The sequence below is a fragment of the Melanotaenia boesemani genome, chromosome 8 (assembly GCF_017639745.1).
Source record: "Melanotaenia boesemani isolate fMelBoe1 chromosome 8, fMelBoe1.pri, whole genome shotgun sequence".
Taxonomy (NCBI): domain Eukaryota; kingdom Metazoa; phylum Chordata; class Actinopteri; order Atheriniformes; family Melanotaeniidae; genus Melanotaenia; species Melanotaenia boesemani.
In genome coordinates this window covers 32166539-32180167 of record NC_055689.1, presented here as the reverse complement: position 1 = coordinate 32180167, position 13629 = coordinate 32166539, and the positions used below count along the sequence as shown (strand labels likewise).

At 38.9% G+C, this 13629-nt stretch overlaps 1 protein-coding gene across 1 annotated transcript in view; it reads right to left on the bottom strand.

Annotated features, from left to right (window-relative positions):
• Positions 1-5587: 5587 nt before the first annotated feature.
• Positions 5588-13629, bottom strand: part of basp1 (brain abundant, membrane attached signal protein 1) — a 66184-nt gene continuing 58142 nt past the window's right edge. The window contains exon 2 of the mRNA XM_041992862.1: positions 5588-8729. Coding sequence (XP_041848796.1) covers positions 8063-8713 — 651 coding nt within the window. The 5' untranslated portion in view covers positions 8714-8729 and the 3' untranslated portion in view covers positions 5588-8062. The remainder of the gene's footprint in view (positions 8730-13629) is intronic.

Sequence of the window (13629 nt, the reverse complement as noted above, 5' to 3'; positions counted from 1 at the left end):
CTGTACTTAATGCATAAAGCACAGACCCAATCCTAAGGCCACCAAATCGGATCTCCTCAACACCTCGGCTATGCGTAGAAATTCTGCCCATAAAATGGTAAAGTAATTGGTGTCTCTAAATTCTCCCTAGGACTAAGTATGAGTGGTTGTTTGTCTCTCTGTATTGGCCCTGCGATAGATTGGCTTTGTCCAGGGTGTACCCTGCCTCTCACCTGCTGATTCCTGGGATGGGCTCCGGCTTCTCCAAAACCCTCAGCTGGACTAAGCGGTATAGAAATTGGATGAATAGATACAACATGATAAACCAAAGAATAAAACCAGTAACAGGACAGAGAAACAAGAAACATACTAAGCCAGTCTAAATGAAAACCACAATTTAAAGTCTAGAAGGTCCAAAGAAACGAGCAAAACTAAATGAAAAGACATTTTATTATGATGTAGAGTAAAAGGTAAGTGGACTGTACTTACACAGCACCTTTCCAGTCCAAAGCACTTTACACTACACTTCACATTCACCCATTTACCCCGACAGGTACATAAGGAGGCAATGTGGGGTTCAGTGCCTTGCCCAAAGACACTTCAGCATGGAGTCAGGAGAAGCCTGGAATCAATCCACTGACTTTCCAGTGGTGGTGTGGTGAAGTAAAGCAAGACTTTTAACCAATGGATGAGCTTTTTTAGTATTGTCTTTGCTTATTGTGACTGACAATTCTTGTCTATTTTCATTTTATATTTGTACTCCTCTAACATGCACCCCACAACTGCAGTATATTTACAACAACTGTGGGGTCATGTGTCGACCAAATTGCCATGTTGCATGTTCATCACTGTGATGTGTAGAGTATAATGTCTTTCCAAATGTCAATTTCATCTATTACAAGAAAGCATTGACAGAAACCCAGTGAAAGCTACTTTGAACACTGTGGTGTTCCCACCAAACTGTTTAATATAATCAAGGACTGAGCTGCAGCGATCCACAGCGGGTTGGTTGGTAGTTGCAGATCAAGACTCTTGTTATCTCACTTGCTGTTATTTGTTTATACTGTCTGGATAATGAAACAACAAAGGACAGACAAAATATAATCTAATACACCAATATTATTGATTATCTTTAATTGACAGATGCAGGAAAAGACAACGATACTATCAGACTTGTTGTAGGCCTCAATATCCAAGATAACAAGACAACGATAGCGAGGGTCAGTGAAAACCATATATACTATATCTTGGAAGTATCATCAATAATCAAAGTGGCACAGATGCAGAAATCAAGACAAGGTTTGGGGTTAAGGTGTTGTAGTTTGTGCACTTTAGACACAGGTTTGAGCTTAATAATTGCTCTCAAAATAAACAAAAGAAAATTATCGTCCTTCACATGATCTTCATTTATCCAACCAGCTATGTTTGAGACTGCATTTAAAAACATGCTTTTAGCAACAAATGATTAATTCCACCCAGTTCCCATTTGTGTTCATCACTTCACATCTAGCCTTGTTGTGTCCTGAGTAAAAGCACAGGTAATGCATTAATGAGTGACAAACGGCATTTAAACAGGTGTAAATCATGCCAGTGAGATTAGGTCCATGATTTACTGCTCCTACCTCCCTGCGACAAGGAGGGTGAGGAGAACGAGGAAAGGGATGAAGACATTAGTCATTACTGTTTGGCAAGGCTTTGCTCCATCATATTTGTCCTCATTCTGCTGTCCCTATCAGTAATTTTCTTTGATTTCTTTTCTTGTTCTTTTTTTTTTTTCCATGAAGGGGGGTGAAATTATAGCACAGCTGGGAAGCTGAGACCTCACAGATGTGTTATCTGTATGAACCCAGTCACCTCAAACAACCCTAAGACACATACAGTATGTCTCAGGTGTGGCAGTGACTTCACTTTATGGTTAATCAGATATTCTCTTTAGTAAATTATTAAATTAGAAAACAATTCTAATCATTAGTCTAAGCTGATATCTTCAAAAGGTTTTGCTGTGTTGATATAGTGACAGATGGATCAAGGCGTGTCTAACACAACGATAAGTGATAGTGGAACGTCGTCTCTGAGCTTCTTAGAATTTAGCTTCAGGTCTATAATCCAAAACAGTCTATTCAATGATCTTCTGAAAGTAAGAGTTTACTTTTTTGTTTTTATTTGATTATTCTTTTATTTATTTATTTATTTTACTTTATTGTTTTAACTAAACCAAATCCTGGATTATTCCACTTCAAGATTTAACTTGAAGATTTCTGTGATTTTATGAGTTTATGAGGTGGCAGTGGCTGTTTGTTCAGCTTGGCCTCATCAGATGGTGCATACATAACATGCCAAGTTACGTCCAGGAATTTTGCAGTTTTTATGTATTGTGCTGTGGAGGGTTGACACCTTGGCAGCTGTGGCTCAGGTGGATAATCCTAAAGTTTTCAGTTTGATTCCCACTTCCCCAGTCAATCTTTTGACATGTAAAAAAACATTTAAAACACGTTGAAATTAAAATTGTCCTTGCAGGGTTCTCTACTGCATTCTTTTAGTCTGTGCAATATTAGCCTGTATGCAGGTCAGTAAACATCTTAGAATACTATATTATATTTTTAATTAACTTTTAATTAATCATGTTAACCAAATCAGACCTCTGAGAAATAAACCTCACCTGCTTCAGCATCTCCTTCACTCTCTGAACTACACCTACACCTCTTTTGATTCTGTCATGTGACAAAATAACTCAATGATTCATGCTTGGAAACATGTTTTTGGCTTTGTCCTGTTATCATTATAACAGTTAAAAAATTATTTTCCTGACTTAATAACGCCTGATGTGCTCTTTTCTTTTCTTTGCTTCTGAAGATCTGACTGAAGACACAACTACTGTTAGCACCGCTCTCTGGAACTGGCTAGCGCTAGCTCTTTGAACAGAGTGAGATGGGACAGCCAATCACGTAGTGCGAAATAAAAGGGCAAAGCCAGTCAGTTTAACTCAAAGGTTTAATTTCTTTGGTACACAAACACAGTTTTGAGCTTTTACTGTTAATTTTTTTCTGTATGAATCACATTTAGATTTATGGCTTGGTAATGGCAGAGTACCTCAGATTAAAACTAAAAAATGTATTCTTTAGGATTTATTTGCTCCTGACCACTATTCAGTTAACCTGCTATTTTTTAGTCTAGTCTGCCTTTTGAAAATTTTATTTCTTACAATTTTAGTTGGATTACAACACATTTACTTTTAAAAGTCTCATTTAAGAGAGAAAAAAAAAGTACTTTTCTAACATCATGTAAACACACTTTATATAAATCTGCCTCTTTTCTGTGTGATGCAAAACTGGTCATTGGTTTCCTTAGTAAACAGCTAAAGGATGCACTCTGAAGTCAAATATCTGGGTTACTGAGGTTTGTTTTGCCTAAAGCCAGCATTTTCAATGTCACAAAGGTGGTTTTCTTTTAACATATGCTGATGATGTAAGATGCTTTAGGGGAAGCTACGTTCAGTTTTAGATTCAGTCATCATCCTTTTATTTGTCTTTTACTCATTGTTTTCTAGATAATATCAATAATACTGTTTTTAAAATATAAGTGCACTTTAAAATGGGTTGAGTCAAAGTGGAAAATTGTTAAATGAATCACAATATGAAGTTCGTTTTGAAAACCGTGGAAATCATATCCTGCAGACTGGCACCATTCTTAGTGGTGAGACTGTTTTAAAAGCTTGCATCTCTGAAGGTATGGGGGTGTTTTACTGTCTGTGGAACTAAGTTGCACATCTAGAAAGGCTGAAAGTTATATACAGGCTTTAGAGCAACATCAGCTCCCATCCAGATATCATGTCTTTCAGGGAAGGTTTTGCAGATTTTAGTAAGACAATGCAAAACAATGTGATGCATCCAGCAGGAGAAGAGTTTAGGTGCTGGACTACCGTGCTTGTCAGCCCAGACCTTTCACCAGCTAAAAACATTTGGAGCCTTATGAAACACATGACAAATAAGACACAGCACTGTTGAGCAGTTAGAGTCCTACATGAGACCAGAATGAGAAAAGATTCCTCTCCCAAAGGTCCAGCTGCTGGTCACCTCAGTTGATGATGAAATTTCAATATTATTGTGTTATGTTTTCATTTACATCTTACACAGCATCCAAACATTTTAACCTTTATGCCCGCCTTAAATTTCTTTTCAAAAGAAAAAATCAGAAAAACTGAATTATTTTCCAAATCTTTTTTTTTTTATTTTCCAAATTTAGAAAGTTGTTTGCGTACTCTCACGGGCCACCAGGAAACAAGATTTTGGTTTGTTTGTTTGTTTGTTTGTTTGTTTGTTTTGTATTTGTATGTATAGCTATGTGAAATAATTTCCTAGTCAACATTGTGATAACCAAAAATAATTTTACACACACATGCAAAGAAATCACTCTTAGTGAACAGGACAAAAGTTGTTACATATATATATATATATATATATATATGTATATATATATATATATATATATACATATATGTATGTATATATAAATCAATCATAATAATCATATTAATTAATTAAAATAAATTATATATGATGATTTTATGGCAGTTTTTGTGCATGGACATTTTTGCCCTTGACGACACTGAATTGACAAAAAAAATAAAAAATACTATAACGCTTCTTATACTTTCTGCTGCTGTGTAAACAAGTTTCACAATCATGGTTTACAGGGACAGTAAAGGGGAATGGACCACCCACTAATGACAATAATTCCCCCTGTTTTTTTCAGTCTGACCTCATCAAATGGTGCATACATAACATGCCAAGATATGTCAAGGGATTTTGCAGTTTTTGCAAGTTTCTGTATTTTTGTGCTGCAAAGGGTCGACGACCTTGCCACTAACTTGATACTAATCAAAGTAATTTTGATCATGTAAAAGGACCTGAGCTTTAAATGTCTAAAAGCGGCATGTGAAGCAAGCCAGAAACAGTGTGGTGTTTACATGCAGTGCTACAAGAACATGGTGGTGCTTCTCTTTTTGAGAAAAATCTGATTTTATTAACTTACCTCGTGTAAAATGACCTGGCAGCCTTCATCATCTTCTCTTGCAACACACCAATTTAGCTTTTTTATTCTGCATAATTTAAATCACTTTGGTCTCGAACTGAACTGCTGAAAAATGCTGTTCACATCTTAGAATAAAACTCACCTATTTTTAAAGACAATAATTAAATATATGTTTTTTTAAACATTACACTCCTTAGCTGCAGTGTTGAAAGAGTTTCATAACACAGACCCTTAACCGGTTGACAGATTCATCACTAATCTAACACTTATTAAAATAAGCCTGTCCTTATATTCATGTCTCACACTGCAGAGACAAAGCAGGTTATATATGTGTTATTTGCTTCAAGTGTACCATGTGGTTTGGCGCTCAAAAAGTAGTTTTAAATGAGAGTGTTAAGGAATTAACATAATATCATAGCTGCCTGTATTGGTTAGGGAAGTAAGCCTCTTGTGTGTTGCAAGATAGTAAAAAATAGCACATCATCCTCATGTTAAAACAGTTTTCCAAAGACTAATTTGTGGATGGCTAGTAAGTCAGTGTTAGGAGTGCATGAAAAAAGTTCCCTTGCACAAGATCTTCAAGTCAATTTCTTACATTTTATTACTGTTGCACCATTTATACAAGTACATATAATTTTGAATGCATCAATTTTCCATTTTATCTTTTTGTTTGAATGAACGTGTGGTGTGGAAATAGCAGTGGTGAGACGTGGAATGAAAATATTAACTGTAGTTGCTATGGATGCAGACTCAAAGATTTTCTTCTTTTTTTTTTTTTTTTTTTTTTTTTTCTCCACTTGACCAAAAAGACAGGACTACAGGTTCACCCAACCACAGACATGCAAATTACTGAGTCAAGAGAGGAAGAAAAACTGAATTGGGTGACACACAAACGCTCCTCAAGTGTTGGTTTCTGCTACGGTTTGACGAGTGCTGGGAGGAACATGTTGCGTGTCAGATGGATGGAACTGAAAAATATGCTGGTGGATGGATGGCTGAGATGACTACACATATACCTGCATTTATGCAAAGGTGGAAAGAGGAAGGTTTGGCAGTCACTAGGAGTTGTGGGTTGCTGGTGCCTCATATGGCTGGCTTTGATTGCTCTAACAATGCAAACTACAGTACATGGAGGTACAAGAGAATTTGTTAAAAATTAGGCCAAAAGAGATCTCCCTGTAGTGCAGATAGGGATCATTTTTGATGCAAAATATTACAACTTTTTGATAGGTGACTATAGCAAACCAGATTTTCCATCCAGAAAAGTCTCAGATATTTCTTTTATATCACTGCTTTTACAAGAATCAGAGTACTTTCTCTTGCACCACTACATATATGTGTGTATATATGTCGTTTCTGCAGAGTAACGGAAAATGCATGGAGGATGAAAATGACCAAATCAGAAGCCCCTTTCCCAGTGCGAGGTATCACCATCCTATAACAACAGCATGGACTATAGTTGCCATGGAAACATTGACTATAGTGCATTGAAGTGGTTGCTGATAGCTCTGATCATTCACTGAACCGCCCCACCTCCTCCCACCCGCCCTGTTCTTCTCTGGTTTCAAACTGCTGATGATGGGGAGCTGCACTGATCCAACATGCAGTCAAACGGACTGAAAAACATCCACAAATGATGTCGCCTGAAGTGTGTTTACTCGCTTACCCAAACCGGTGAGGTGTAGTCAGCAGTACATGCTGCATTAGTGCTACAATATACCTTCTGTAGTCTTTAAATGTTAAATGTATGTTTCCATTTGAACAGCTGAAGAGGGTTTAATTAAACCAGTAGCGAAAACTTTTTTTTAATCATATTAAAATGCTTCTGTATTTTACTGTTATTAGGATAGAAGGATTTCAGTTTTCTTCCAGTAACACAAGCCAGAGAGTGGAAGCAATCACAGGATGTTTGGGTTCCAGTTTAGTCTGCTACCTTTACAAAGACACAACCGAATGTACACTATCTAAACTCTGCTCTTTTCAGTACGATAAGCAAGTTCAAACCATCTCTATGATGTCATTGTTTTGCCTATTCCACCCAGGTCAGTAGAAGATATGTCTTTAAAAGCAAACACACTATTTCTCATCAAATTTGGACAACAAAGCAGAGATTTGCTTTCAGACTTTCAGAGAACACTACAAAGATCTTTTAAGCGAGGCTTTGCAGATTTTTATAAGTATTACAAATGTTAAAAAACCACTTAGTTCACTTAGAATATATCTAAGGGTTTCAGTAGAAAATATGTAGAAGTTTATCAGAAAAATCCCAACAACTGTCTAATACACTAAGAACGTGTTTTGCTCTGCAAAGCTAGCCTTGTTAAATCTTTGAAATATCTGGGAAAGTCTCCACAAACTCATCAAAACTTCCTGTACAAGTGCTTAGTTTTCACTGTTCAGACCAGGAGGGGCTTAGAGGAGAAAAAGAGTGACACCACAACCCAAACGTTACCCGAAATCTGGAGGGAGTGGGTTCAAAAATAAAGGGGGAAAACACAACTACAACTTTACTGCACCAGAAAACTGGAGGTACCGCGCCAAATTCAAGAACACAATACTCTGAAAAGGAGGAGCTGAACAGGAGAGCAGAGGAGTTGAGTTGTAATTCAGTTGTTAAAGTGATTTCTTAACCCCTGACCAGCCACCCCTCGTCTTTCATCAGAACCTTTTCCACAATTTTTGACATCCACAGAGCAGAAGGTGCAGGTAAGTGTATGGATGCAGGCCTTCTGACATGGGAATAGTATGAGTGAGAGGGATGATGGAGGTGGGATGGCGAGGCTTATGGCCAACACAGACTCGTATCAAAGTTCAAATACTACAGCAGAAAAAAATAGAATAAAACATAACAATAATAATAGCAATAATCATCTGCAATGGTGGGAAACATCTCTGTCCTCATTCGACAAATCATCATCATCATCATTACAATTATTATTATTATTGTTATTATCATAACATGGGCGGGCTAGTAAATTTCATTTTCTTTTTTTAATCTTCATCAATGTTGAGTTAGGTAATTTATTCTTCATTTCCGAAAAGAAGCTGTCCATTAATCTTGAACTGCTACGGTTTGATCCTTGCTTGGTGCCTCTGTGGCGTTGACCTCCTTGGTTGGAGGTTCGGCGGCTGGTGTTGAACTAGGTGGTGCAGCGGCGGCCTCTTTGGGTGGCACGGGAGCCACCGCCGCCTCTGTGGGCTTGGGGTCAGGAGAGGCAGCCGGGGCCGCCTCGGCTTTGGCTGCTGGTGCCGCGGGGGCCTCAGTCTTTTTGGCGTCGGCCTCACCTTTGCTCTCGGCTGCCGGGGCGGGTGCAGCAGCCTTGGCCTCAGGCTCCTTGGCGGCAGGGGCTTCTTTGGCCGGGGCCGCAGCAGTTGGTTTCTCCTCGGCCTTGGCGGGTTCTGCGCTCTTGGGCGCCTCTGTTTTCGGCTCAGAGTTGGTGGCGGGCTTTTCGGACTCCTTTGCTGCAGGAGCGGCATTCTTTTCCTCTTCTTTTGGTGCTGCAGCATCGGCTGCTGGTGCCTCTTTGGCAGCTTTATCATTTGCTACCTCTTTAGTGTCGGTGGCCTCCGTTGCTTCGTCTTTCTTGTCTTTTGGAGCTTCACTCTCCTCAGCAGAGGCCCCCTCTGCTTTGGCATCCTTGTCTTTGGCCTTGTCATCGTTTACGTTGTATCCCTTCTTCTTTTTGCTGAGCTTGCCTCCCATTTTGGCTCTCTGACCTCTGAAAGAGAGAAGAGGAAATTCAATGTAGTCTTATAGAAACAGGTATTACATCTATTTCGCAAACATTTTTATCCAAACACATTAGGGGGAAAATTTGGGGTTCAGCATGTTGTCCAAAGATACTTTGAGATGGGAATTGGGAAGATTGGGCTGGAACAACTAATCTTCCAGCTGTATGACTACTCTACCTCCTGAACTACAGCGATTCTGCATCATTCAACAAGTGCATCATTAAAAATGTCTCCAGCATTAAACCAAATGTCAGCAGCTACACATCACCACCTATAAGCGCAAATGATGTTAAAGTAACTGCTTTTTCAGGATGTTGAAGCTGGTGGTGAAAAATCATTATACTGATCACATGAGAATATGTTTCTCTAGACCAGGCATGTCAAACTGGTCCAGCAAAGGGCCATGTGGCTGCAGGTTTTTGTTCCAACCAAGCAGCAGCACACCAGATTTGACTGATTCAATCAACTGATCTCAGTCTTCAGACAGCTGATTGGTCAAACTGTGTGCTCTTGGCTGGCTGGAACAAAAACCTGCAGCCACACGGCCCTTTGCTGGACCAGTTTGACATGCCTGCTCTAGACCATGAGCTTTGCTCTGCGGATGTTCTTCAATGGCTCCAATTCTGGACAGATTCATTTGCATTCATCAACGATGCTTGCTTAACCATATATTAGCAAAGAACAATGAAATCTTGTAACATTCTAACAAAAAAGTAACATTAAATGACATTTGCTGAAAAGTACCAAGCTGAAGATGATTAAAGGAAAAACATTTTAGGACTTCTGTGAGAGGCTAAATAATGTAAACATACTTTAAGGAACTGGCTCATGTCCAGGTTTTGTTGCAACTCAGGAGAAAGTAAGGCCGTTTACAAATGGAGAGAACACTAAAAAATAATTCATTATAACTGGAGCATCTATACTTGGAATTGAAAGAATTTAGAGACATGTCTCTATGTTAAAGATCATCAAGGACAGGACCATTAAAATGACAACAAATGTCTAGATTTAGCAAACTGATACAGCTCCAGCAGAATCAATAATTTATGATGAGTCGAGCAATGTTGATTTTATTGAACAGATACTCAAATAGTCAATATGTTTTGTGGTTCTAAACTATCTTTATTTGATGGGGCAGGTGGTAAAAATTGCAGACCCCCGTGGTAGACAATCCCAACTGAGCCTCCCAAAGAGCTGTTTCAGAATCTAGACAGACAGATTTTCTGATTCATCTGGCAGGGTAGGAAGTTAGATACAAAACTCTGCTAGCTAAACAGAAAGGTGGTCTTTCCCCTTTAAACCTCAGAGATCATTTCAAGGCCACACACAGTTAATATTTGCAATCCATCCTAAACAGCACAATGGAAGGAGATAGAATGCCAGATCTCAAGTTATGTCCTCTACAGGCTATAATAGGATGCAACTCTGTGATTAAACAACTGAAGGACACTAATTCTTGGATAGAGACTCATTTAAAATGTGAACTTTGGGAAAACCAAACTAAAAACCCCAATCGATTTTCACAGTGGGTTGCCTATGATTTAGACAGTAACTTTAGGAAATGGAAAAACTTTTGTTTTGTTAAAGTTTGATGACTTTTATAAAGGGGAGACTTTAAAATGTTTTGAGGAATTCAAACAACAAGGTTTAACAATCCTGATTTTTAACAGATTCTACAATGGAGTCCCCACAGAAAAGAAATAAGAGAATGGACCTGAACAGGGCTGGGTCAGGTGTTCCTAAAGTCTGTTTAATGGCATATAAAACAGGGCTTGAGAGGAGAAAATGCAGCATATGTAAAGAAAAATGGAAAAATAAGTGCAATTTGCAATGCAATTGGTGACATGGGAAAAATATAAACAACAGTGGGGAGGAACTTCCTCTCTGTCTTGGAGATTTTAAAAGAAAGGTTTTTGTGAGATTCTTCAGAACACCTGCTCAAAACACATTTCCACTAAAAAATAAATAAATAAATAACAATAAATCAATTAAAAATAATGTGTTGGAGATGCTGAGGCGAACAAACCATTGTCATGTATTTTAATCTTCCCGTTCATTCAGCAGTATTGGACGGGAGTATGGACAGTAATGGGTAAAATAATGAAACTAACTTCCATCTCCTTTCACATCTTATATTTGGGGCTGAGGCCACAGAATCTGAAAGGAAACTGCCAATAAATATTCATCCAGTGTCTTTATGATATCTAGTATTAAAGCACTTACAAGGAAATGGACGTCAGCTGACTCTCCTACAAATGAAGACTGGATTAATGTGGTGCTCGATGTTTACATGTTGGAAAAAGTAGGATGTGGACAAATTAGTAAATTACTGAGAACTTTGGACTACATATAATTCATTTTTCAGATTTAACTTCACATAATTACTATTTCTCACAACCATACCTTCTATAAGAGTTTTTGTCTGTAAGCAGGTGACTTTATACATTTCTGTAACATCTTAACAGATTAAAAATTTAAATAAAAATAAAAAAGAAACTTGTTTCATTCAGGAATCATTAAATCTGCTTGGACCTATTAGCTTCTGCACCAGCTCAACAAAAGGGCAAACAAAGTGAAAACTTAATGCAGAAATGTCTCATGTTACATGTTTACAAGCATTTCCTTAAGTTGAACCACATGATCCCCAGAGAGCAAAACAGGACAATATATTTTCTGTTTAAACGAGGGGAAAGTAATTTAATTTCAGTGGAAACTGAACACAGAAGCAGAATGAAACAATGGAGCCAGATTTTATTTAGATGCTGAAGACTTTTTCAGAGGAAACACACAACTTGTTCAACATTTGCCGTGAGACAAGAAGTGCTTCAACACCTGAGAAATAAACTCTTAGTGAGACAATAGTTCAGTCAAATAGCTTTGAACAAACTGTGAAGCTGGTTAATTGCTTACACCTTTTAGAGAAGGTGGTAACAGTAATAGTTTCAATACTTTTTACACATTGGATAATTTAACTCAGAGACTGAACTACATTGTAGCATCTTGATCAATGAAAAGACTTTAAAAAAAGAGAAGAAAGAAAAACAGATTTGTGTCCCTCTGTCAATAAAACGACTCCTGTTTCTCCCATTTCCCCTAAATGATACAAAATGATTCCCACAAAGTTGCTTCCTGGCAGCAGTTAGATTTTATGTTGAAATATTATGAGAATAATGTATTTTTTTAGGTATGTCTCTGAAATGTTTGCATCCAACTTGATCCAATTGCTTTTAAAATTAGTTTCCCGAAACAGCTAATATATATTTATAAATATATTAGCTGTATTTATCAGTGTTTATAGATGCTATTGCACTGCATCTGTCTTACTACACTACAAGTTAGTATCTTTAATACAGAACTGGAGGTGAAACTTTAAAGAATCCAGAGTAGAATTATAAATTTTTCTCCACTCAGTTAGGCCCAGGAATATTTTGACAAATAACACCATCTTTACTCCTGAAGTCTGGAACCCACGAACATCACCAAACACTGGCTTTCCTCCTGAAGTCTGGAACCCACAAACATCACCAAACACTGGCTTTCCTCCTGAAGTCTTGAACCCACAAACATCACCAAACACTGGCTTTCCTCCTGAAGTCTGGAACCCACGAACATCACCAAACACTGGCTTTCCTCCTGAAGTCTTGAACCCACAAACATCACCAAACACTGGCTTTCCTCCTGAAGTCTGGAACCCATGAACATAATCAAACACTGGCTTTCCTCCTAAAGTCTTGAACCCACAAACATCACCAAACACTAACTTTCTTCCTGAAGTCTGGAACCCACGAACATCACCAAACACTGGCTTTCCTCCTGAAGTCTGGAACCCACGAACATCACCAAACACTGGCTTTCCTCCTGAAGTCTGGAACCCACGAACATCACCAAACACTGGCTTTCCTCCTGAAGTCTGGAACCCACGAACATCACCAAACACTGGCTTTCCTCCTGAAGTCTGGAACCCACAAACATCACCAAACACTGGCTTTCCTCCTGAAGTCTGGAACCCACGAACATCACCAAACACTGGCTTTCCTCCTGAAGTCTGGAACCCACGAACATCACCAAACACTGGCTTTCCTCCTGAAGTCTGGAACCCACGAACATCACCAAACACTGGCTTTCCTCCTGAAGTCTTGAACCCACAAACATCACCGAACACTGGCTTTCTTCCTGAAGTCTGGAACCCATGAACATCACCAAACACTGGCTTTCTTCCTGAAGTCTGGAACCCACGAACATCACCAAACACTGGCTTTCCTCCTGAAGTCTGGAACCCACAAACATCACCAAACACTGGCTTTCCTCCTGAAGTCTGGAACCCATGAACAAATTCAAACAATGGCTTTCCTCCTGAAGTCTGGAACCCATGAACATCACCAAACACTGGCTTTCTTCTGGAAGTCTGGAACCCATGAACATAATCAAACACTGGCTTTCTTCCTGAAGTCTTGAACCTACAAACATCACCAAACACTGGCTTTCTTCTGGAAGTCTGGAACCCATGAACATAATCAAACAATGGCTTTCCTCCTGAAGTCTGGAACCCATGAACAAATTCAAACAATGGCTTTCCTCCTGAAGTCTGGAACCCACAAACATCACCAAACACTGGCTTTCCTCCTGAAGTCTGGAACCCACAAACATCACCAAACACTGGCTTTCCTCCTGAAGTCTGGAACCCACAAACATCACCAAACACTGGCTTTCCTCCTGAAGTCTGGAACCCACGAACATCACCAAACACTGGCTTTCCTCCTGAAGTCTGGAACCCACGAACATCACCAAACACTGGCTTTCCTCCTGAAGTCTGGAACCCACGAACATCACCAAACACTGGCTTTCCTCCTGAAGTCTGAAACCCACGAACATCACCAAACACTGGCT